General features: G+C 45.3%; 1 protein-coding gene across 2 annotated transcripts; it reads left to right on the top strand.

Annotated features, from left to right (window-relative positions):
• The first annotated feature begins 4,388 nt into the window (after positions 1-4,388).
• LOC133135489 (zinc finger protein 800-like) lies at positions 4,389-22,580 on the top strand. 2 transcript variants are annotated; one of them, XM_061252527.1, is made up of 7 exons: positions 4,389-4,564; positions 6,310-6,391; positions 7,073-7,259; positions 15,337-15,432; positions 15,753-15,896; positions 16,248-17,919; positions 22,441-22,580. In XM_061252527.1, coding segments are annotated over exons 1-7 (2,262 nt in total). In that variant the 5' UTR covers positions 4,389-4,484; the 3' UTR covers positions 22,442-22,580. The 2 variants fall into 2 exon arrangements, with proteins under 2 accessions (XP_061108511.1, XP_061108510.1); XM_061252526.1 differs by lacking the exon at positions 22,441-22,580 and having other exon boundaries at positions 16,248-17,923.
• The last annotated feature ends 3,833 nt before the right edge of the window (positions 22,581-26,413 follow it).

The following is a 26,413-nucleotide window of genomic DNA, read 5'->3' as shown; positions in this document are numbered from 1 at the left end:
GAAACCGCACAGTCAGCTCAAGTCACAATACCTCTGGTCCTGATTTACCCTTCCCAGACATGTTTAACAAAAGGATTGACTAAATGGGTACGGTTTAAGCCTGCAGTTAGACAGAGAGTGTGTCTGAAGTCCGAACTTGCACGGAGAGATTAATCCATAAAACAGGATCTGTACAAGAAGGCTTTGCTTCCCATTGTAATTTTTTAGTATACCTGTATTAATGTTTCAAATGGCCAGCACCTTGTGAGCTAAGCAGTCCTGGAGGAGAATAGAGGACAGGAAATAGATATTTCATTGGTGACTTTGGTTTAGTAACTTGTATTTCTATCTGGTATACTTGGCTCTGGTATCATACAATGTATATTGAACATTTTAAAATATGTAAATCACAATATTTGTGAGTGGGATATTGAATTCAAATGCAGGCCATGACAAGATAATAATCATATTAATCATATTATAATGCCTGTAGCTCACAAACACCGTATTATTCATTATATCTAGCTACAGATTGGAAACCGGACCAAAGACTATGAGGTGATGGGTCATAATTGTATATCTAGTATATCTGTATATCATATGATTGTGTGTAAATTTATTCAACATGGGACCTTGATAACAGAAATTGAATTTGTTTTCCATTGAAAGTGGGCTTTTATTGTCCAATATGACCAGCTGACCACCTTGTCAGGCCATGAGTTCACCGCACAGCTCTGGCAAACCTACCTGGCTCTTTATTTTTTCAGTGCTCAAAATGAGCTAGCGCGTGCTTTGAGAGTGGGGCCGCAATCTGGCTCCCCGGGTCCAAGTAATACTCTCAGGTTCACCAACAACCTGTATTGTACTGACATGTACATATACTGCTCTCACACTGTCAATAGTTTTCTTCTTAAAACATTTCTAGTAGCAGAACATTGAATGAAGGTGGGATTTTGAAAGGGGCAAATTAAAGTAAAAATGTGATTTAAATGCATCTGAGACAAACCATTTGGTGCCTACTCAAATCGGTCTGGTGTTCTTTCGCTCACTGACTCAGTGTTTCTCTTCCTTTTCTTTTAAATGTCAATCAACAAATCCTTTGCTTGTCGTCCACCCACCCTCCTCCCTCTATTCCGTTACATAGCAGCAGTGATCTCTGACCAGTCACGTACAGAAAGAAGCAGAGCGCATTCCTCCCCGTGTCAGATCAGTTGGCACTTCCATTCCACTCCAGAACCTTCCATTGCCCTCTCCCTCCATCATCTCTGCTGCTGCTCCTCTCGTTTTTATCCTCTGACTTCATCTCCTGGGTGCTGCCAGTAGGGGGCAGTGCAGGACAGTGTTGTGTTGCTCTTTGGTTTCGTGCTGTGGGAACAGGGGAGCAGGCATGCGGTAACAGCAGCAGTGCAGGTGTTCAGTCTCCACACCTGCAGCAGTCTCACGTTACACTGTGTGATTTATGGGCATAGCAGACGTCAACAGCCCTGACAATCCGCGCAGGTTACATTTTTTAAAGATATTGCCCCTTCTTATACTACTGGGTATGCACTGAAACAGGGTGGAATTATTGACTTGCTTGGGAATACAACAGCTGGGCCTCAGTTGGATGAACCTGAGGATTCTGTGCTGCAAAGCAGTTTGAACCGTTCTGCTGCTTGCTGCGGGCAACTCTACAGCTTCTGTGCCGTAGTGGAACAATCATGAATAAAGGCGGGAAAAGTTTTCTCATGGAAGAGTGACAAACTAGAGATAGTGGACCTAGATGAGGTCTCCCTTGATAAGCTTTGAATCACACTCAGACGTGGGGGTGTGTGAGTGACCGCTCGATTGGACTGCTCGGAGCTGGCCCAGAATCAGATACAGCAGCTCATTCCGTGCAGTCTTCAGATGTGGGAGCGTCGCAAGTGTCTCCTAAGGCAGCGGAGGACGCATTGGTTCCTGCCACTGTATACCTTTACGTCAGTCAAGAGAGGAACTGCAGCCTCAGCCATGATGTAGGGCCACGGGATGGCAGTGCACTGCTGTGGTGAACCAAACAGCGAACCGGGTCTGCTTTTTCAAAACCTTTATGGTTTAATGGTCTTGTTCATTGCTACTTGATTGAAATTTGAACTGTGGTGCTACCAAACCTTTATTTGACACCATGAGGCCAGATCTTTGAATGAATTGAACTTTATCTGCCATTTTGTCACAATTAAATGATGCAGTCCTGTTTTACAGAAGTTAAGGGGAGACACTTAAATAATTATCCAGTATGAAATTCTGCTCACACAAGGACACTATATTTGAACTTCAGAAATGTCACATAACTGAGACCAAAACTGGTAAACTGTTAACCTACACCTTGTGGCGACTTTATTAATAACTACAAATAGCCTGCTCCTCTAAACAGCAAATTTAGTGGCTTCAGCTCAGTATATAAAGCATATAGACATTGGCTTCAGCTCAGTATATAAAGCATGTAGACAAGACATTAGAATGTTGCAAGATGGCTGCTCTAAGCCACTTTCACTGTGATGTGATTGTTGGTGCGATTCGTGATTCCAGCCTCCAGGATCTCAGAAACAGCTGCTCTCCTGGGATTTTCATGCTCTGTGCTCTCTAGCGGCACGATAAACAACACACACCCAGTGTGCGGCACTTCTGTCGGCTGAAAACACCTTGTTAATGAGAGATCAGAGGAGAATGGGTACACTTGTTCAAGCTAACGAAGAGGCCACAGATGTTGAAATAACAGGTGTTTTACAACAGCGGTGTGCAGAAAGGCATCGCTGAACACACCAGTCGAAGCTTGAAGCGGATAAGCTACAGCAGCAGAACAGACTGCTGTCTGCTAAAAAGAGTACGAAGAGGCTACATTGGGCCTGGTATCAGCAAAACTGGACAATTTAAGATATGAAAAACCTTGCCTGGCCCATACAACATTTCAAGCTGCTTCCATGAATATGACAGTGACTTCAGTTTACTCCAAATGCCTGCACTGTCTCCAGATCTCAGTCCAGTAGCGCACCTTTGGTTGAATGGGAGGTTCTCAGCGTAATTACCATATACCTTAAAAGCAAATGGGCAAATAAGTGTATCCTAATCTGTGTTCATAGACAAAGTACCCTCTTTGAAGTGGCTAATTCACAGAACACTCTCTAGTGGGCAACTCTACCAAATATCTAGCTGTAGTGCTGCCAGAAGTCTGTTTCTTTGTTTTGGAACCAAATGGAAGGACATAAGAGAAATCTGTTGTCCACAAAATTGTCCACTCAACATGCACTTGAATATATACCTCATTCTGCCCTGTGTAGCCACTCGGGTGTGCATTTGCCTTTGGCCGGAACATGGTTAATCCTTCCATCTTTCTGTGTGGTTAACAGCTGATAATCAAATGGGTCATGGTAAAAGCGGGTGTGTGCCATGAGTCAATGTTCATGTACTCTCATTAAAAGTTATTTGCCTTATTTTCCTCTGGCTTGTTTGTGTCTTAAATGAGCTTTTACTGTAGTGTGTATTTTTTTGTGATTTTGAAGTGCCATTATTGTTGTCAACCCGTGTTTGCCTTCACTGTGAAGACAAGCTTGAACAATCTGACATTGACCTGACAAACAAGTTCTGATATTTATATTTTTTGGGAAATAGATTTTTTAACCTTTATTTTTGACTTCCCTCCCTGTTTGGCAAGTGGAATTGCATTTGTATTTGACACATTCTTTGACGTTTTGGAGGCACAGCATGTGTCCATCAAAGGGCATGCACACACTTTGTTTGTCTGCCTGCTGAGCTCTACAGTTGTCACACTGGAGGAGTGTTTTTATTGTGCAGTTGATGTGACAGATGTCAGATACCAAGTATGCCAGAAGAGTGAGTCACTTGTAAACTGTTGACGAAAACATTCACTACCTGAATGATGCTGCATCCAAATATCCTTTAACCCAAATGACTACTGACCAAAAGTCCCACTGGTTTCATTCTCAACCATGGGCGGTGCTGTCTTGATCTTTTTTATTTCTGAATCCAGTCTTGGATTCAAAAATGGTTCAGATCTCTCAAGGTCCCAGTTTTCAAAATATAGGGCAAAATATAGGGCTTAAACCTTCAAAGTCATTGTAATCTCATTTCAAAGTTTGGCAATACGGGCCTATATCATTACACCAGCTTGCTAGAATAATTACCCAGCTGGGTCAGTGGATCGCTTATACAAATTTACAGTCTACCAAGCAAGCATATGATCACAGGAATCTATGCTCAACCCGTAGTTAGAATTAACTGTAAGATTTGAGGTTGTAAACTTTTGAACTTAAAAACTTAAGGAAGTAGCAGTCCTGGGCAGCGTGTCACCACTTCCTCTGTGAGCAGAACACAATGCATGTTTGAGCAAAGAGGAAATCTGCTCTTCTCCGTGCTTTCAGTTCGCTCACTGTGTTGTGACATGAAGTGAACGTGAATGATCCATACACTGAGTGTAGGAGCAGTGGTGCGTTTCACTCACTGCAGCCCTGTAGGGCAGCTGTATAGGGATGAGGGATGGGAGCTGGAAGATTTGGCTCAAAATGGGGAATGGAACAGCTTTCTTCATATCTCCACTGACCCTCACTGAGTAAGTAGAGACAGTAGCATAAAAAGCGCTGGTTAGGCTGAAGAAGTGGCCCCAGGCCCTGTTGGGGATGTACACATGGACATGGGCCTTGTTATCCAAAGAGTGCTGGTGTTCTGCTGTTGAGCTACGGGTCCATGAGCTTGGAGTGGGTTACATGTTCATATGTTTGCATATTTCTTTTTTTCATCTCATTCTCTTTGCTCTTTTGCTTTCGTTTTTTAAAGTGAATTGAACCCATTTTCTTCTACCTACTCTAACTGGTTCTCTTATTGCCCACTTGTTGCATCAGTTTCTTGTGGGTATGTTTGCCTCAGTGTACAGTGTAACATCAGACAGCCGTCACTGGTGATGACACTCATGTTTTGTTATTTAACACAGAATGAGATATTTAAATGGAACATTTTCCAAGGACAGACTGACAGAAGAACAAGACAAAAGGAAGGCAGCAGCCCTGTGATATAGTTAAGCATCCGGGTACACAGATACGGATGCAGACCCGGGCAGATATCACAGTTTGATATGGCCATCCTCATGAATCATGTAAACAGGATCCAAAATACACTTTTTGTCTTAGCTGCCAGGGTAAATGGAAAAACAAAATTACCAAGCAGACATATTTTTTACTTTATGTGATGCAATGTTTATAAAATGAAAGAGTATTGCTGTCTAAAGTCCAAGTACCTCAATCCAACTCCCAGTGTGCAACAGCTTGGGGAAGTGCTGGCAACATTCTGAACTACAACTGTTCACAATCTCTTTGAATTCAGTTCTTTCATCTGCTGGAAAACCTATATGGTCTCTTCTTTGATTCACAGTAGTCTTCCTTTTTGAGATGGGCATATATGCTGTTGTGAAAGGTCATTAATACTGTACTGTAATGGTATGAAAAGTATGTCATATTAATATTTGTTTCGGTTAATGAGCTTGTATCTTATCTTCAGTAGGTTTATGTTTAGCCCAGATATCCAACCTGACAGTAAAGGTATCCCTGTAATATGGGCCAAGTCCGCTTTATGGATTTACATCAGTCTGCAATCTCACAGTCAAGTTATTGTTAGCAGTATTATGTCAAATTAGGGCCTGCCCCATTTAGCAACAATCCCCCTCAATCTGTCTCTGTTTTTACTGTTCATGGGGTTGTGCACTAACGTGTTATTTCTATTGCATAAATGTTAAAATGTACACCGGTGGAAGACAATACATAATTTCCTTTAATATATAAAATAAATGTGAATGATTGGTATCAAATTTCATATGCAGTTTGACTCACTTTGTCTCATATGGCATACAAGCAATATTGAAATCTGAAACATTTTGATGCAGTCATCGTTTGAAGGATATAGGAACAACTATCTTTAGATTGATGATTCAAATCTCACTATCACCCACCTTGCTCTGGATTGACGTTTTATGACTCAGATTTGGAACTGCTGAAATTGGACCTTTGTCTCCCTCTAGTGTTTAGTGCTTGGAAGACAGGCCTTGCAAGGTTTATACTTTGGCCATGTTGATTAATTTATTCCCCACATACTACCTGCCTATAATACAGGGATAACATGGGAAAATAAATTCTAGTAGAGATTCTGGGAAGATGGGTTCCCCCTTGGTGATTTGAAATTGTAGCAGTAGTGTATTTTTCGGAACAATTCTCTGGCAATAAAATGTTTGTTCACTGTGAAAATGGAACAGTTTTATATTCTTTTTAAAGTCAGATGTTGTTTACATCACTCATTGTGTTTTTACAGGTGTGCTGTTACTGGGAGCCCAGGAGAGAGCAGGATGGAGAAACCTCACTCCACTATGAGGAGACGCTTCTTACGCAAGCAGGTACACAACGCTCCTGCCTCCCCTTCAGTTATACCACCAGGGCATTAACACCACTCTCTCTCATTACAGCAACCAGTGAGCTGGGCAGAGTATGAGTGTTACACAAGGGCTGTAAGGTACTAAAGACAGGCGGTTATGAATGGAACAGGGGGTGGAGAGAGGGAGAGAGGGAGAGGGAGAGGGAGAGAGGGAGAGAGAGAGAGAGAGAGAGAGAGAGGAGTCGCCGATGAGTGCCTTATCAGCAAATACCTCCCTGTTGGGAAGAGTTAATGTGTCGCCTTGCAGCCATATGCGGTGAAGGCTGAATGAAGGAGCAGAGGAGAGAAACCATGCTGTTTCTGATAAGAGCCACGACTGCTCTTCCATTAAGAAGCCTAAAGTGACACCCCTCTATAGAGTGCGTGAAGCACACAGGACGCTGAGTGATGGGCAGAATGGGTGTGCTGTACCACCCTGTCCCCTACTTCCTAAATTCACTAGATTTTAAGCCTATGCCTACATTCATGATCTGCATTCTGTTAGTGTAAGCAACCGAAGAGCATGATCCAAAGACATTTTACTCCACAGAGCTTCAGTCACATTCCCCATCCCTCCTCCTCTCCCTCAAATCCTTTTCAGCTGTACCGTGGACTCATATTTCCATACGGTGCGTTAACTCCCCATCCGCTGTCCCCGATTCAGTGTCCCACTAAAGTGATCGAGGACGTGGAAGAACCCAAAGCCAAATTGCAGAAGGCCGCTACCAAGGACCAGTACTGCCAGACTGAGCAGCAGCATCAGGGCTGCTGTGAGTCTGCGGCGGCAGTGGGCACGGACAAGGGCACGGACAAGAGCACGGACAGCCCCGAGGCAGGCCCCGAACCCGCCGGTACGCCCCTTACCCCGCGCACTGTCCTCGCTACACGCATGTCTCTCAACGCTACGCCCTGGACCCATCAGCACGCTAACACACACGGGCATACACAGTGCACAGGACCTTTGGTTCTATTTGCTTGCTAATTCATCTCAAAGTACCTCCCTCAACCCAGAATATTGCCCAGGGAAGTGACTTTATTTTAAGTGTGTGATTAGTGTGTTTTCTTTGAGAGAGATTTGTATTCCAAAGCATTTCCTTTTTTTTTAGCTGCAAATTTGTTGAAAGCTATTGAGCGTATGTAAATGTGGATTCTGAAATTCTTTGGATCTTCGCACCTCTTTATTGAATTGCAGGCTCCTCTAAGGGTGCAGTCTATTTCTGTTAAGTATAGTTTATTTTGAATGTGTTGCCATCAGGAGCTCTGCTTATTAAAAGGGAAGTCGTTCATTCGAAACTCCTCTGATCAACATTTTAACACTGGTGATGCATAAATATATAGCCTAATGGTTTCCAACAGAACACTATTTCACTGAAGGTAGTATGCTAAAACATTTAATTCTATTAAATGAGTGTTGATCTTTTACAAGAGACATCCGTAGAAGTGTGGGCAGCTGACGTTACAATTTTAAATCGTGAGCTTGTCCAGCCACGGATATCGCTGCTCCCTGTACTCGTTTGTGTTACTTGTGCGACATGTCCGAGCACGTATTACAAGCAGCCCACCGAAGTGACCCCTGAGGTCAGAGTTCAAAGGGGATTACAGGACATTCTGCTGCCAAGTCTGATTGTGGTGCTGCAGTGGGGAGGAGTGAACTCGCACCCCAGGTCTCCCCCCCCCCCCCCCCCCCTCCCCCTTCACGTGCGCACACATTCTCACACTCAATGGAATGTGCAGGAACCACCCTCTCTCTCTCCCTCTTTCCCTGACCTCTGTCCTGCATCAACACCCCAGTCATGTGACCCGTTGTCGGATTTGAACCGGGGAAGGCCGCTGGCTGTCGTGTCGTGCTCTCTGTATTCGGACTGGCCTGGCCCCTTGACTCCGCACGAGGAAGGACATTCCGGTCACGATCGGTCTCGTGAACTTACGAGCGCAGACATAGGGGACTTAGTAGCTGCTGTGTGGTGTTTATACACTGGCTGTAATGTTGGCTGCATGAAAAACCAGAGCTTCTGCAGATGGGCTTATTAACGTTCACTGGCTCTTTGTTCAGAGGGAAAAGGGCCCGAATGTGGCGCTGGTTGAAGACGGCATCCCTGCTCCACTGGGAAACATGATGCCCATCACCCCTCTACCAAAAACAGGCTTATGATAATCCAATAACAAGAGCCCTATTTTACCCTGCTGTCTGTATTTTTGTGTTATTTTTTTATTATTGGGAACTTTTTATTTGGCTTTATATAATAGCGCACATGGTGGGAACAACAGTTGTCTGTGCTGTTATATATAATTATATTAGGCCTATGATTATATTGTATTTCATATGATTATATTAGACCCAAGCCTTTCTGTTCCATTGCTGAATGGTTCTGATTTTAGCCTCATCTCACTTGGCAGTGGAGGTTAGCTGTTATTTTTTATATTCCGGGGTTGTGTGCCAGTTGCTTTTGTGATGTTGGTGAATTTGAGGTCATGGAGGATTGAGGTGAGTTTCGGTTGGGTTAAATGAACTGGTGTAGTACAGTGTAGGGGGGCTAGGCTCCCTTTAAATTTAGCAAGCAGGCAAAATGCAGCATTAAGGAATCTGGAGGTCATGGCACTGTTCACATGGGGGAGGTTGATTAATTGAGGCTAATGTTGCTGTAGTGGATTCCCATCTATATTTAATTTAGTTTGGCTCTGTGTTGTGTGTGTGTGTGTGTGTGTGTGTGTGTGTGTGCGCGCGTGTGTGTTTGTCTGTCTATTGGGTGAGAATTAACACTGTGTGCGTGTGTCCATGTGTATTAGTTAAGTAGCACAGTGTATGTGTGTATTTGCTGTTTAGTATGATCTGTATGGGGTATCTGTTGTCCTTTGGCCTGTAGGGACCTACAGAGCTGAACTAAACCTCTGTGGATTATTCATGCGTAGGGTCTTGCAGCTTTAAACAGGGAACCTCCCTTTGATGCTGCTGCTATCGGTTTTGATGCTTGTGGCTTTAGCTTAAGTTTTGCACAAATGTTTTTAAAACATCAAAATATCTGGTTGCTGAAAGGAAAAATGTGTTTTGTGCGTGCTTGCTTGCAGTTTAGTTTGTCAAGTAATGTTGTGGTTTGAGGCAGGAAAGGGTTAACCTGGCGGTTGACTGGCCGTGGCAGCTCCATTGATTGGTTGCACTTTGCCCTCTGGCCAGAGGGGGACCTGTGGAGACCTGCCCCCTCTCATTAGACACATCCTCTTCTGAGGAGTGGGGGAGGGGCTTCAGGGGGGCCTGAGCTGACCCTGCCGGTTCCTCAGGCTGTCAGATTAGCGCACACTCAGACACAGGAACACACACTCACTCGCATGCACTCACTCACACACTCAAAATGGAGCCCTAAACCTTTAACATTTTTGACCCTCTCTCTTCTTCTGTGTTGCGTGCACAGCCAGCAAGCCAATAAAAGTTATTAATTTTGCCCCCTTATGCAGTTTGGCTGTGCTGCTGCATTTTTTTAACTTGCTGTGAAACCTTGTTTAGCATACTCAACATACTTAAAACGTATTTACCAGGGTGTTAGCTACTTGCTTCGAGTGACTTTGCCCGAGTCTGATGTGGTAGAGCGTTTAAAAAAACAGCATATCGCGGTGCAGAAAGTAATTTTTTGCTTTGCGTGACAGAAACCTTATCCTGCTTCTGTGTGGCAGGCCGACAGCGGGCGGTCAGATCCGCCAGAAGGGGGAATGTTTTGGGCCGATAAACTGTACCTGCATGCAGCCTTTAGGGCCGTTCCACTTGATCTTTAATTGTGCCTTTTAGCTGTGACTGTCCCAGACACCAATCTGCCTTTTTGCAAGCGTGCTCTTTTAGGATTTGTGCGTCCTCTGTCAGAGTGGCTGAGTTGGGTCTTCTCTGAATGCTGACTAAACGCTGGCGGGATTTGATCAGTGTGTCTCTGGTGAGGACGAGCTGTCTACGTCTGTCTACGTCTATGTGAAAATGAACTGGCACTGAGCCTCGTTCCACCATGGCAGCCTGTCTGTATATGAGCCGACTTTCTTTGAACTGTTGACTAGGTTGTTTTATGGGTCTAGTGGCACACATGCGCACACACACACACACACTCCTCAGCCCAAAAACAGCTCTCTCTATCTCTCTATCTCTCTCTCTCTCTCTCTCACTCACTCACTCACTCACTCACTCACTCACTCACTCACTCACTCACTCACTCACTCACTCACTCTCTCTCCCACACTCTCTCACTCACTCACTCTCTCTCTCACACTCTCTCACTCTCACTCACTCACTCACATGCACACAATTATTGTCTTTAGTAGTAAAGAAGAATTCACCCTTTGTAAATACATTACCAGGTTGAGCATGTGAAATGAAACCTTTCCAGTGTCTGTCGATATATGTATAGGCTAAAACAAAACTACAAGGTATCTGTATCAAGTGTAAGTGTAAGTGTAAGAGAAGCTCCCAGATGTTGTTCTTGCATGGGTAGAGTAAAGGTGATTGTAATAGGTTATTTTTATTTTTCATTTTTGATGGAAAGGCTTGTTTGAAAACAAAATGAAAAGTTGAACTGAACAAGCAACAAGCTTTGACTAAATTTAGTAGGAGTGTGGAAAAATGCCTGGAGAATCCCTGGATCAGTCACCGTCAGTCATTGTTACCTGTTCATCAATCACACTGTCACTTCTCTATCACATCTCACCGTTTCAGACACCACCTAGACAGCAGTATTACTCAGGCCATTGAAAAATAAATGAAGTTATGTGCCAGTCAAAAAGTGAAAAGCATAGTATCGTGGCCCTTGGGGGCTTCAGGAAGTGTTTTATTGACTGTGCCAGGTTAGCTCAAACGCTCAGTGTTTTATTGCCTGTGCCAGGTAGCTGAAATGCTCACTGTTTTATGGATTGATTACTTTGGGTACACAATGCACACAAACAGCACAGTGTTAACCAGTGGCCTTCTACCTGCGTGAAGTGACAGTGCGCTCTGCTGAGAGTTGAAGTAAGAGAGTATGATCATGAGTATTATCATTGCTTTGGCATAGCTGTCAGGCTCGGTGTCTTATCCCACTGAACCCAATCTTAAGCCCAGCTGTGGAGTGCAACACCTGGCCTGGGGGTGTTCTCAAAGTCCTGGAGGCACGTTTGCGGGAGGGGAGGATAGAGGTGGGATGCAAGCCCTCCGGTGTTCCTTCCTTGGGGGAATCTCCCCAAGGCCCCAGATGGCTTCACCGTCCAATGTCTTCCCCCAGACCAGCTCTGAACACATTGGTACAGGCTGAGATGGCCAGGTAGTGAGTAAAGCCTATCTCCTGATGTTAGCCTTGTGTAGTGTAGTGTAGTTATCTGCGACCTTTGATGTTTTCCTGCCTCTCATTCGTACCTCCCTGGAAAAGGAGTTTAACGAGATTACTCTGGGGAGCCGTGAAGGCGCTGAGAGGTTGGCCATTTTGAGGGCAGACCTGTGGTTTCTCGCTGGATTTCCCTCCTGTTCCCCTTGTTTTGATTTTGTTTCCGTGGCGTTTTCTAAAGCTCTGAGCTCCTGTGGAGACAGCTAAATAGGATGCGATCGCTTGCGGTTTCCAGATGCGAAATTGCGATTGCTGCCAGGCTGGCGCAGAATAAAGCAGTGCGATACCCACAGACCGGGCCGAATCCAGTGCGTTACGCTCTGATGTGTCTCCCAGCACACTCGCAGCGCCCGCACAGAGGGTGTTATCCGGCACGCATCAACAAAAGGCCCTGTCATTGAACCTGAAAACCTCCCTTTATTCACCGCTGGAGAGCTACCATTGGCTGTTTAAAAAACCTTGTGGGCATGAACTGTGGTCGCTCACCCAGAGACTGAGCCTCAGCGCAGGGCTTCTAGAAGGTTCTGCTGCGCTTTTTGCGTTGCAGACAGCCACACTCTGGGGCCGTGCTCCGTGGCCCGTACAGTGCCGTGACGGGCGTCGCGCGCAAGATGGAAGGATCCAGGTCACCGGCTGATTTCCCAGCATGCCCCGCGCTCCAGGAAACTGGCAGACGGCTCTGTCGGATTGCGGTAACTGACGGTGACACGCACGTCCGCGCGCACGGCCTCATAATGAACAGCGAGAGCCGCGACATCGAACACGGTCACTTCGCAAACGCAGGCTGACGCGTCCCCCCCCCGACTTGTGGTTTCCTTCAGCTCTCCTCAGGGCTGCTATTCATCATCACTAGCGTTGGCAGTTCAGGTTGATTCTGCCCCCTCCCCCCAAAGAAACATAAATATTCCTCCGTGCCCATGAGAAACTTGCCGTTGTCTCGGAACACAAAGCCGGGGCCTGGGTTTTTTTTGAATTACGGCTCTGATAATTAGAAAAGTGCTGCCAGCACACCCTCTTAATAAAATATGAAATGTATGGCGGGCTGTATTTCTTGGAGCGTCGCACCAGGTTTATCTATCAGTGAGTGATTTTTATTATCTCTGTTTGTGGCTGTGGGACTCGCTGCAGCTTTATTGCCAGTCGCAGGAGATTTTCTGCGTCACAGACTTCCTTCTTGAAGTGCTCTTACCGGTGACTGTACAGCCTTCATGAGATTATTCATCATAGTTATGTTAATCTTTCTCTGCTCCCTGCGCAACGCCGCCAGAGCTCGCACAGAGGGAGCAGCTGCTCCGTCACAGAGAAGTGTTCATTAGAACACACACACACACACACGCATGCACACTCACACACACTCACACACACACGCATGCACACACACACACACACACATGCATGCACACGCACACACATACGCACACACACGCATGCACACACACACACTCATGCTCACACACATACTCGCATACACACATGCACACACACACACACACACACACTCATGCTCACACACACACTCACGCTCACACACACACACACACACACATAGTTACACACACACATACATACACTCACACACACACACACACACATACACGCACACATACTTACACACACATACACACACACACACATACATACACTCACACACACACACACACACAAAATGAAAGCGGTAGAGCAGTCTTCTCAGTTTATTTTGACTTCTCGTGCTACACCATCACACAGCCAAACATGGATTCGCAACATAAGGTGGCTTCAAAGGTTTCATTAGTTTACATTCATTGCAGGCAAATGTAAGCAACTACGAAACTATTTAACAGTTTTAGTAGATCTTTATCAACCTCTCTCTATATGCACAAATCTCTACCCAAACTGAAATAAATAGTTCATTTCCATGTTTCTTGTTCGGTGCAAAGGCCTGTTAAAGAAATATCAAAACTTCCCAAATCTGTATAATGCAGCGGTTCTGTGTATTTCTGCTGCATATTGAATGCGTAATGCTAAAAGGGGGGGCAGGCTGTTGATGGATGAATGTGTGAGATTGTGAGGATGCCACATTGAAGGAGAGCCGAGCGGCATGTGGCACTCTCAGCCCTTTGCACTCCCGCTTCGTTTGTTTGGTTAAAATAAGCGGGAAAGAGCGAGGGAGAAAGAGAAGGAGAGCGGGAGCCTACCAGCTGCGAACGCGGGCACAGTAAATCCCCCAAGACCGCTGAGCCTGGGCGAATTCCACCGCGGGGCCCCGGGGCGAACGTGCGGAAAAACGGGCTGACGGGCTGAGCGATGCACCGCACATCCACCCCCCCCCCCCCCCCCCCAGCACACCGCTTCGTCCTCGCGTGCCCCCGTCTCTCTGACGCAGCAGCAGGACCGGATGAATCCAGATGCACCTCGCCCTCTGCCTGGAGAGCGTCAGCAAAACGCACATCAAGCGGAGCAGTGCTGTTACTATGTAAATGTGCAGCAACTGATCTGGGATCAGCCGTCTTCCCCCTCGTCTCATTTGTTAACCACGTCACAGCATGATCCAGCTCCTGGCCCTAAAGCACAGATACCATGGGGATCTAATCCAGCCTCTTTGATCAGACAGAATGACATGCTAATGGAAAGTTAGGTTTTCTTGCTGTGTGGAGGTCGCCGGTTTTCCCAGGGTTCCTGGAGATTGGCTTCCATCATGCCTTTGCTCATCTGCTCCTGAAAACTGGTTCCGTCTTGATTAGAACCAAATGAATGTTCCACCCATTAAGTGAAATGTGCCAGAAGTCTGAGACTCCCCTGAGGCAGGATGGCGTGAAGGCTTGAATTGCTGCCGAATTCATAAAATAGATTATTTTCAAAGTATTAAGAATGCTTACAGATTCAGTTTTAAGTGCTGTGTGGCAGCATTGGGAAAAAGTTAACTTAAATCCCTTCTGTTCTGAAAAGTTTTGAGCAAGTCCAAAAACTAAACCCGAGGTACAATATAGAATAGCATTTCTGAGCTACTACTTAAAACAGCTGTAGCAATTGAATTTAACTAGTTTTGGCTAGCTTGGATTTTCATTAACAGTTCATTAACAGTGACGTATCAATTGTCTGTTGTCGATTGATGTAGAATTATCCTGTAGCTAGTGCCATAACATTTTGACTAGTAAGCTGGCTTGTTGATCCACTGCTAGCTCACTCTTGCACACAGTTTTGCACTTGCACACAGTTTAATAAGTAAAAAAAATAAGTACAATAAATACCTAATAAAGTGCTTACTGAGTGTACCATTGTGTGCAAATTGTTAGTGCCATCTTGTGGGTCTGGCTCCCGCCTTTCTATGCTAGCTATGAACAAGTGTCTGGTGGGTGGCAAACAATGCTTTTACTATGAGCCATATGGTTAGCATCAGCTGGTAAAACGGGTAGATGGATCATATGTATATTTTCATCACACAGCAAGCAAATATTTGGTCCACAGGGAGTCCATGTGTTGTGTAATTATGATTGCTCTCGTATCCTTTGGCATGAAACGGCATCTTTCATTTGCACAGACTTGCAGATTTTAACAGTGGGGTGTGTGTCTGTGTGTCTGTGTGTCTGTGTGTGTGTGTGTGTGTGTGTGTGTGTTCCAGTATTGGTCATGGAGCCGGGGGATCCACCCCTGCTGCAGCAGCAGCTTCAGACTTCCAAATCAGGTATCCAGCAGATCATCGAGTGTTTCCGCTCAGGTACGAGAGCCCTGTCTTCACACTCACTTCTGCTTCTCACTGCAAAAAAAAGCCTGTCTTAACAAGTGTCTTAGACTTGTAATGAGTCTAAAAATATTAACTTGTTGAGTAAACTTAAAGTTAAATTCTCTTACCTCATTGGCAAATCTTGAAATGTGTCAAACTTTCTCACGTCATTGGCAATATCTTATTTAGCAAAAAAGTAATAGAAATAAGATTTTAAATATGAGGGGAAAAATACAGACTTTTTCAGTTTCTGCAGTGTTCTGGCACTGGAAGCTGTTACTAACATGCCCCCGTGCGCCTGCTTGGTCGTGCAGGGACGGCCCAGCTGAAGCACATCCTGCTGAAGGAGGTGGACACCATCTTTGAGTGTAAACTGTGCCGCAGCCTGTTCCGCGGCCTGCCCAACCTCATCACGCACAAGGAGTTCTACTGTTTCCCCAGAGAGCCCGACGCCACCGGTCAGTGGGCCTGCTGTCTCTTCCTCTGTCCTCTTCGCCCTCCCTCCATTTCTGTGCCTGTCTTTTGTTCTTTCTGCGGCTGTTTGTCCCTCTGTTTCCACATTCACTCCCTAAGACCTTGAGTTTCAAAATGGAGTCGATGTGGGTTATCCATTACGTACTGACTCATATGCAGGGCTGCATTCTCAGTTTTGTTCTTTCCGTTTTGTTCATCTTGTGTTGTCCTTTTTGTTTCATGACAATTCCATCTTGCTCACACACAACAAAATGGAGTCCCCAGGGGGCCAGGAGGGTTGGAGACTCGGATGCAGGGTGGCAGCTTTTTACTGTTCTTCTTCCCTGTGTCTCCAGAACCGCCCGCCGAGGACAAGCAGAGCCAGGCCATAAGGGAGCTACTGGAGGCCATCTACCCGCGGAAGGACAGGCAGGAGTATGTGGTGAAACTGGACCCCATCGAGACCAACCAGAACGCTGTGTTCCAGCGCCTCACCACGGAGGATGAAGCATCCCTCCCCGAGGTGCAGGACCCGGCCCACCAGCCGGCCGCAGAGAACCCGGACCCCCAAGAGCACCTGGAAGAGGAAGAGGATGAGGAAGAGGAAGAGGAAGAGGAAGAGGATGAGGACGATGCCTCCGGAGGGGAGGAGAGCAAGCAGGCGAGGGAGGAGTCGTGTGAAATGACCCCAGAGCAGGAGGCGGAGTCGGAGGCAGAGGAGGTGAAGGCGGAGGCGGAGATGGCGCCCGTGGAAGACGAACCCGAGGCCAATGAGGAGGAGGACTACAAGGTCTCCTGCTGCCTCTGCGGCAAGGACTTCAACTCCCACCGCAGCGTGCGGCGGCACTGCCGCAAGATGCACAAGACGAAGATGGACGAGCTGTGCAAGTTCACCGAAACGTCGACCATTCCCATCAGCCTGTTCTCCACTGTGAGGGGCCGCCCATCCCGGCCCCTGGCCTCCATGGGCCGCGACTGTCCCATGTGCAGCAAGTCCTTCGCCACCATGGCCAACGTGCGGCGGCACTTCGACGAGGTCCACCGGGGCCTGCGGCGGGACACCATCACCCCAGACATCGCCACCAAGCCGGGCCAGCCGCTGTCCCTGGAGTCCTCCCCCAGCAAGCAGAAGCCCCTGCCCCAGAAGCAGTACAACCTGGTGGCCTGCAAGTGCCTGATGTGTCGGAGGCAGTACAGCTCCCAGGTCATGCTGGGAAGGCACCTGCGCATCGTCCACAAGATCAACATCCTGGAGAACGGCTCCGCCCCCACCCACATCAAAGACGAGAACCACTCCGCCGCCACCTCCGGGGCCAACCCCTCCTTCCACAGCGAGCCGGACAAGAGGGGGCAGTCAGCAACCCCAAAGAGCAGGGTCAAACGGGAGAATGAGGCCCCCAGGTCCCGCAAGGTGGTGAGGTTGTCTGTGGGCTTCGACTTCAAGATGCTCTACTGCAAGCTGTGCAAGCGGCAGTTCTCCTCCAAGCAGAACCTGAGCAAGCACATCGACATGCACACGGACGGCAACGACATCTTCATCAAGTTCTACCGCTGCCCCATCTGCAACTACGACTCGCGGCGCAAGCGCGACGTCATCCGTCACATCACCGTCGTCCACAAGAAGTCCTCGCGCTACCTGGCCAGGATCATCCCCAACCTGGAGAGCCGGGCCATCAAGAAGCCGGCCGAGACGGTGCTCAAAAGCGTGGTGAAGAGGGGCCCCCAGAAGGAGGACGTGAACGGCAGGCAGGAGCCCTCGCCCGCGGGATCGCCGGCACCCACCCCGCGCAAGCAGGACCCGCCCGCCTTCTCCACCGTCACCCGCCGGCAGGAGGCCCTGGAGGCCAGCACTGAGGTGAAGGTCACCAGAAACTTCTCGCTCCACGCCTGCGAGATCTGCGGCAAGGCCTTCGCCAAAAAGATCTACCTGGAGTCGCACAAGAGGAGCCACAAGACGGCCGCCGCCATGAGCGCCTCCGAGGAGGGCAGGACCAAAGGCAGGAGCACGCGGTCGAAGGCCTTCATATGGTGAGTGTGTTCGTTAGTGACACTGACCGTGACCATGCCAGTGAAAGTTTATACTGCACTGCAAAAACAAGTCCGTCTCAATAAGTAATTTAGTCTTATATTTAGACCATAAAGGACAAAAATATTGCCAATGAAGTGAGATGGTTTTGCGCATTTCAAGATGAGTAATATTTCCTTGATAAATGTTTTTCAAGGCATCTCATAACAAGACTAAAAGACTGTTTTTAGGTTATTTCACTGCAAGGCTATTTTTGTAGTGTAGCCTGCCAAGTGTATTCTGATTAATGACTCAGAGGGTAATTTTGGGCCCTCACCTGAGTAAAAACCTGAAAATGTCTTTGTTGGTAAATGTTTTGGATACTCTGAAAAAACATTTCAGCAGGGTGCAGAATTCAATTAAAATCTTTTTTTTTATTTTTTATGTGACCACATGAAAACATGCAGATTGATGGGTGAGTCTGATCCAAATGTACATCACCCATAGCACTCTGTTGCCATGCCAAATGTTCACCCAAAAGCCTTTGGTGATGTGCATTGTAACACCCCATTTTACACCTCTGTGAGAGAGATGCAGCAATTCTCGGTTTTCACCGTGATAACCAGACTGAGAGAGGGGGCGCATCTCCCCCTCAAACAAACAAATAACGAAATTCTTCACCCTTTCCCCACACGGGTCCCGGGCAAAAATAATAAATGAAAGCAACAAAAGGCAAAACCGTGCGCAAACAGACAGCGCTTTTCAGCTTTCGGTCTGTTCAGCTGAGCCGCTCGTCGGCTTCTCTCCTCCGTTCCTCTCACTCCGTTTCTTCCACAAACAGACCCGCTCTCTCAGCGTGGGCTCCCAGTCTCAGCCTCACACTGTGGAGAGGAAGGCATCTTTAAGCACCTGGGCTGAGTCATTAACGCAACCCAGCTGTGTGTGCACACTCCACCAGCAGGCGTGGCAGAGACTACTCTCTTTAAATTTGTATGCGTGTTCAATTTAAACTGCTGTCATATGCAGTATTTCTTGGTTTGACGGGTTTCACAAGAACATCGTTTGTGTGTTTGAATATTTTTACCCATTACAGTATTTAGGCTGGTTGAAAAGCAAGCCGGCTGTAGAATTCAGGGCAAGTTGCAGTGGCCTGGTGCCACAGGCTGGCAAACCAGCCAGCCTGACATTACAATGGCAAAAAAATGAGTAATTCCAAGGGCTTTTACAAGGTGAATTGAATTTGGGCGATGTCCCCAAAGAGGAGCAGCCACACGCAAGTCGGAACATCCGTAACCGGAAAGTGAGCGGGAACTAACTGCACTCAACTCGACACAACAGATATTAATTATGTGCCATCATCCGCAAGCTGGAACAGTCTCTTAACAGGATGTGCCATGTAGCAGCCCTGCAGTGTCTGTTTGCAGTCTTGATGCAGCACCGAGGGTCCGTGGCAGTTTTTAGATTTACTTCTTGCACATTCTTTCATCTTCTCAATGACGGGGGACTTTGGGCTTTAAGTTTGCTGTGCATGGTTACAATGAGCAGGTGAGGTTGTACTGCTCTGTGATGTATGACACAGAGGGTCTACCTTGTTGCTTTCATGGGGGAGATCAGGAATTGGATTATTCAAGGGAGTGGGACTTGGAGATCACGATTCTCTAACCCGTGTTTCAAAAATGTAAATTATTTTAACCATTGAAGGTGTAAGACTACAAATATGTGATTAGAATGTTCTTAACCATGCATTGCAATGCTGATGTAAAGCTTAATCTTTGTCTGTGAAACTGGCCCCTAGAGTTCCAGAATGCTGAATTAGAATTTTGAAAAAAACATTCCAAAGGTGTACAGTAATGTAAGGAAAAGGGAACTCTATTATTCCTTTCTGGACAGTATTCGCAGAAGAGAAACCAAACATGGAGAACCTCCCTGCCTGCTCTCTGCCCATGTGCCTGTGCGTGGGACTCACCTGGAAATGACACTCAATTCAGCCAAAGTTACACAAGAGAAGCTTTTTATTGGCAGGCTTGACTTCTTCTAAAAAATCAATCTCGGTGCACTGGCATAACAGTCTTTTGATTTGAAATCCGTTTGTTTATCTTATTTCGCCGAGTTGCTGCTATATTAGTTCCTCGCTGTGACATGCCCGACACCCGCCAGTTGGTATCTGTGAGTCACTTCTTCTTAAATGGGTTCTACATCCTCCTGTTGTGTGTAAAATAGCCACTGATGGGTGGGTGTGGGACTCAAATCAAATCAGATTTCATTAATATGGTGCATTATACAATGAGTCCATGAATATATATAACCTGTCCACTACCCTGGTGTAATGTAACTCTCATGAAGCAAGCCAGAGGTGAGGACAGGGCAAGGAAAAAGTCCCCAAAAAGCCTTGGGAGGAACCTTGGTGGCGTTTCCTTCCACCTCCTGCTTGGCCTTCCTCCCCTGGAGTGGGAGAGGGAACAAAAAAGAGCTGGGGATTATGGGTAACTGGTGAATTATGACCCTGCGAAGAGTTTCTAGGACAAACTAACTACAGAGACGGAACCTTTGACCCAGTAAAGTCTGGGCACATATTGTAACTTTAAAGCCAGTTCTATATTCTGGGGAAAATTTACCATTCAAAATGTGGAAATGATATATAATTCATTGGAACTTTGAAGTTACTGAGGAAACTGAAGTATCAGTCCATGTCGATCTCCAAACAGCTACTCGCACACAGAAGAGCCGCTTCGTACGGCTCCCGGGACCGGAAGAAGCAGGGCTTGGTTTTGTGAGTAATAGATTGTGGGAGCCGTAGACTATTCGGATAAATCTATGAAGTATAAAGCGAGGCTTCTCTTGTTTCACTGTCTCACATGAGCGTCCAGGGTGTGACTGAGTTATAATGTTTTTACTGCAGGGCTGGCTTAATGAAGAGCTGTATCTGGCCAGAGATGACTGTGTTTTACTGCCACTCTCTTTCTACTGCCGGGCAATTATTGGGCAAGCTGATAAATATTCATTTGTCATTTACAAAGCTCTTTAGGAATGCACAATCTTCAAAACATTTATAACATCTCCGAGCTGTGCGGTTTTTGACATTTGAAAGCAAAAGATGGTCAACTGTAGGACACAAAGTTTTGAAATGTTGTTTATTGTCTTAACAAACTTTGCAGTTCCCATTTGAGACAGCCTAAAAAGCATAATTATGTTGTATGCTTTAAAAAAAAAAGTCATATAGAGGACGCTCCTTGGTGTGACGATTGGAGTGGAATTTGTAGTGGCTGTATAATAGATTAGCCTGACAGAGAAATCAGACACATCTTTACTCTTTTGTTTACCTTCCCTGTAGCTGTTTCCCTGGAGTGACTGGAAGTGACAGTATGAGGCAAACTGAATCAAAATGAGGACCCAACAATGCAATTTCATGTGCCCGCCACACCATAACTGACGACTTCCCCGCTCCAGATCTCGATCTAGTGTCGTCCCGATGCAACACGCGTTTGTCTGCCCGGCTCCCGTGTGTTTGTCTGTTTTCTCTCATCGACTGCTCGACTAACCGTGACTGCCAGGGGCGTGAAAAAAAAGCTCAATAAAACAAACCTTTCACCTGCCGAGAAGGAAAACCTCTGACGCGATCTGCCGTCGTGCAGAAGACGTATTACTTAGTAATATTACTCGCCTTTGTGTTGCGCATACGCACATTTTTGGGACAGACGGCACGCGGAAAGAAGCGGAGGTTTGTGCGTAACTGCTGAGCAGCAGATTTTGAGGAGATGAAAAGAGTGATATCAGTAATGACTGAGTGATATGTCATTACCCTGAGCTCTAAAAACTCGCTAGTGCTCTGGGCACTGGTGGGGCGGCTGTGGTTTCGCGAGTGCAGGGAGGTTTAGGAAGGTTCTACTCGTTATCGCCATTGAATAAGTCCGCCCTGTTCACCTGCTTCAGTTATGTCAGGCAGGGGCCTCCCAGCCTCATGAATCACTCGCCAGACCTGGGCCAAATACGTCATTGTTTTGTAATCAAATAGTTTTCTATGCTTCACTGAGCTTGTCTGGTGTATTGGAACCTATGAAATACTCTCAGAAACTGCAAATCCCGCCTCAGTTGCACCACGCAAGATCAGTTGAGCAAAGAAAAGTATTTGAATCCAAAACAAGTACAGATTTGACCCAGGTCTATGACTAATGAGTGTGTGGGGGTGAGGGTGAGGGAAATGGCTCTTATTTCTAGAAAAGGCTATGACTGAAAGGCTTCCTCATTTCTGACATCTATCCACCCCCGCTCCCCACCTCCCTCCGCTCCACTCCTGGGAACACTGCAGTGGCCTTGGTCACTCCTCCTCTCCTAGGGGACAGGGGCTAGTGGATTTCTGCTCCAGACAGGAAAGGACATCAACAGCTGGTCACTCTCCCCTTGCATTGGGTAGGGACAGTGTCCTCTGGGTGTTTGTTTGGCAGAACAAATGCGGTTACGGTTCATTTAAAACCTGCCCTTAATCATAACATTAACAGCATCTTTCTCTCCCGTTCTCTCCCTCTCCCTCTCTCTTTCTCATTCAGATCTCATTTGCTGCGGCTTGGAACACTTGCACTGGATTCTTAATCGAGACCAGAAAACGTCACGGATGAGAGAACCACTAACGACGAGAAAAGAAGAGTTGGAACGAGCACTTGCTGAAGCGTGGGTGGAAGAGAGTGGGCGAATGAGGGAGGGAGGGAGGGAGGGAGAGAGAGAGAGGGACTGGGGAAGGAACAGACTCAACGTGTGCTTACCGACGCCATTGTTGGAATCCGATGTTGTAGGATAAGGACATACACTTATACTTATATACACACGGCGTAGCTCTGTGCTCAGATGTACAGAACCTGTTTGCACTTGCGCTTCGGGTCACGTGGTACTTCAGCGCCGCTGTCTGTAGGTTAGGAGCCTGTTCGTTTCCCACGCGTAGACCCATGTACAAACGGTCCGTTTATAATCATGACTTTTTTATAACTAACCTTTTCAGACAGGGGAGCCGAGAAAAGGGTAATCCCGCAACACTTTGTGCCTGTATTCGTTGGGCTGTGGGGCAGTACAGAAACCAATAAGCCATCACCACCTCTTCATCTCTCAGTTCATCTCCTCGGCACTCGTTTAGCTCCTTTGAGGTGTTCCTCTACAAAATAGCACTTCAGGTGTCCGAACCCCAGCCTTCGTTGAGTACTCAATCCGCTCTGCCAGGACACGGCAGAAAGAGCGTATGTCTAAATTAGTTTTTGGGAAACTGGTTTTGGGAAACTGTTCTGAGAAAGTTGCAGTTTTTTTTCCACATGAGATCGTAAACAGTATTGACGTCAGGACTTAGTTACTATTTTTGAACAATTTACAGGAGGTTCACTGGAATACAGTACACACACACATAAAATAGTTTATAAAGATAACATTTTTGTTAATACTGGTATGAATTATAGAAGTTCAAAAACAGTTCAGGAGGGATAGTCTACACACATTATACATCAGATGTGTTTGTGGCAAGTGAACATTGAGCAAGGAAGGATGCGTGTGGTCTGTTTACACACGCACGCACACACACACACACACACAACACAAGGAGAGAAAGCTATTTAGAGAGTTTAAAGTGAAAGGATTATTTTTGTAACTGAGAAGAGTTATTTTGGAAGAGGTTTTATTTTGTGCATTGTTCATGCGGTACAGTACCGTTTGGGTGAAAGGAACCAATGTTTCAGACAACTATTTTTTACCTTTTCATATTTTCTACTTGCATTGGCTTGTAAATATGTTCAGAGCCACTGGAGAAAGGTCTGTGTGAAGTGAGGCCAGTGCTAAAGTTGAAAATGTCCAATGCGTGCTCACATTTCTACAAGTTGCATAATGGGTCCAACCCAAGGTTTTGAAGGGCCAAATATTAGAATGAAGTTCAGAGCCGTTTGCTTGGTTTCCATTTCCTTCGATGTGGGAAGTATATCTTGGAGCTCATCCTTCAGGAAAATATAGGGATTGGATAAATTTTTAGCTAATAGAATGTTCCATGACAGCTGTTATTTTTGTAATGGTTGGTTCAAATAACCATGTTATTTTTCAGTTACACTCAAGGCGATTCTAGCCAGTCTGCTCTGAATATATAGTTTGCTTTGTTTTCTTTTTTCTTTCTCAAACTAAAGAGAAGGCAACATATTCAGCCCTAGAAAATGTGATGGCACAGTGATTGTTTTGTAATGTTAATGGTAATGAGTGGTGACGGAGGTTAGGTGTCACCGGAAATATATTATTTTTATTCATGAATTCCTTTTCTGAAACCTATGAGATCATATGATGCGTAAATCCAGTCTGTTAAACTAAACGTATGAATTAGCAAGCGCCATATGTTTAAGGCAACCCTGCATATGATCTTAATAGTGTTCAGCAATGAGTTCTACACGTATACTAACTATAGTACACTTGAGTAAGTGCTAGTGTACAGTGGTAATCTATGGAATTCTTGTCGTGTTCAGTCACGTGACTGGGCTCTTCCCACCCCACCCAAAGAGGTGTACTTAAATGAAAGCTGTCCTTACATCCGTAGCATCAGCCCTCCCTCAGCTAAAGCAACATTAGATTGTCTACTTAATCCAGAGTTAGTGTAGTCTTCCCAGTCCATTGCACTAAACCACTGCAACTAATAGGAAAAAATTGAAAGTACTTAAGATAACTGTTGCTTGTTAATGTTCACTGAATGTATTTGATGCTGGATGAATGCACTGTATTTCAGTAATAAACCAAGAAAGAAAGCATATCTGTGTGTGTGTCTGCGCACATCTGTGTGTCTTTGTGCATATGTGTGGGATCTGGAAATGGTAGGCATATATTCTGTATTCGGAAGGGTTACTAATGATTTGTATGAATCATTCATTACGTGTTTACTAAAGCTTTTTTATCCAGGGCAACTTGTATATACAGAGATGTTACTAAGTAAGTGAAGTGACTAAATATATTTACTTTTCAATGTTTTCTACTTGCATTGGAGAGACTTGATGTTTTCTGAATTCTCTCCAGTGTAAATGTCACCAAAAAGTCCTACAAAAAGGTTGAAGCTGGATTTTTGCTCAAGTATTTCAGGTTAATTGCAAAAGGAGGCAACTGCTGGAATCAAATCTTGCAATTAAGCCCAGGATATATACGCTTAGACTCCATTACTGCTAAACTACACTATCGTTTTACCCATCATTACCTAATGCAAAACCACAAACCTGTAGGCGCAATGACACAGACACAGCTCGATTGGTCAGAAAGGCTTACACAAGGGAAGTCTTCTCACAGTTTTACATCACGTTTGATGCAAAAAGAGAGTCCTGAGAGCTGGTACAGGACTGCATGTTTTCAGTCGATTCAGCCCTGCGTTATTGATCATTTTGGCTCTGCTAATAGTGTTCTGGTCATACTAGGGCCTGAACAATAAAAAAGCTATTTTTGTCTTCCGATTGATAAATGTCATCATGACCATCATGTTCTGAGTTTCCACAGATATTGTCCAGTTGAATTGTGGTCCAGTATATGGTGTCCATCCAACGTATAGTTCATTATATGAAATGGGTGCAATGTACAAATTGGTCAATGGAAGGTGTTAAATCTGAGGGCAGCCTGAGTAGTGGAGAAAAAACTCTGCAAATAATGTCCCAGGGCAATGATTATTGCATCTCTGAAATGGTATAATGCAAAAATGTACAAGTGTAAAAAAAATAAAAAATAATAGATATATATATATATATATATAGAGCTTCCCAAAAAATACAATATTGCTGTATGCGTATTTGAATGCTTCCGCTCATACAAGTCATGTAATATTGGCTCATTTTAAACTGATAGTGTCACAGAATCTATTCATAAAAGGGATGTCTGTCTTTTTCTTAGTAATGATACGTGTATGCATGTATTTATGCATTTTAAACTCAATTATTCTTTCTGTATTGCACAGTCTATAAAAATAGCTTGTAACTTGATTATGATATTTAGATTAATTTAGATTTAGAAAAAAATTCACAAATCAATTCGCCATTAAATTACAGGCTAATTCAAATCAAATTTGGCAAAGTAAAGTGGATGTTTTATTGAAGTATTGGTTCAGAGTATCCATATGTCCAAGTATATCTTTTAAAGAACGTTTGTTAAACATAAAGGTAAGTATTGCAATATATATGGTGTTTGTCCCCATCTTTCCATACATAGCTGAAGGATTATACATATCATTAAAAAATAATCTATAACTGCAATAAATTAGTTGTTACAATATGCGGGTTTGGGTTCAGATGGCATATGGTGTGCATAGGGCCTGACCTAAACGAAAAGCTCTGGTGTTTCAATCCAAACAGGAACAGAACACACACCGTTTGTGGCACTGCATTTCCAATGCTGCTCGCTTTGTGTGACTAATGGCTGAGTAATGTTAATTGAAATATTTTAAGTCCTGTATTGTAATATAACATTGATATTGTATTCACTTTTTTTGTATTACTGCATTCATAACCTACTCCTATCCTGAAACTCCCCAGCAATTAC

This window comes from Conger conger, chromosome 8 (genome assembly GCF_963514075.1).
Source record: "Conger conger chromosome 8, fConCon1.1, whole genome shotgun sequence".
NCBI classification, from domain to species: domain Eukaryota; kingdom Metazoa; phylum Chordata; class Actinopteri; order Anguilliformes; family Congridae; genus Conger; species Conger conger.
This window is presented reverse-complemented; position numbering and strand designations above follow the sequence as displayed.

Excerpts from the sequence above, each read along its gene's own strand:
- LOC133135489 (XM_061252526.1), top strand. The coding sequence starts at position 4,485 with ATGAGGGATGGGAGCTGGAAGATTTGGCTCAAAATGGGGAATGGAACA. Across the intron at positions 4,565-6,309 it reads TCTCCACTGACCCTCACTGA|GTGTGCTGTTACTGGGAGCC; the intron begins GTAAGTAGAGAC and ends GTGTTTTTACAG. Across the intron at positions 7,260-15,336 it reads GGCAGGCCCCGAACCCGCCG|TATTGGTCATGGAGCCGGGG; the intron begins GTACGCCCCTTA and ends TGTGTGTTCCAG.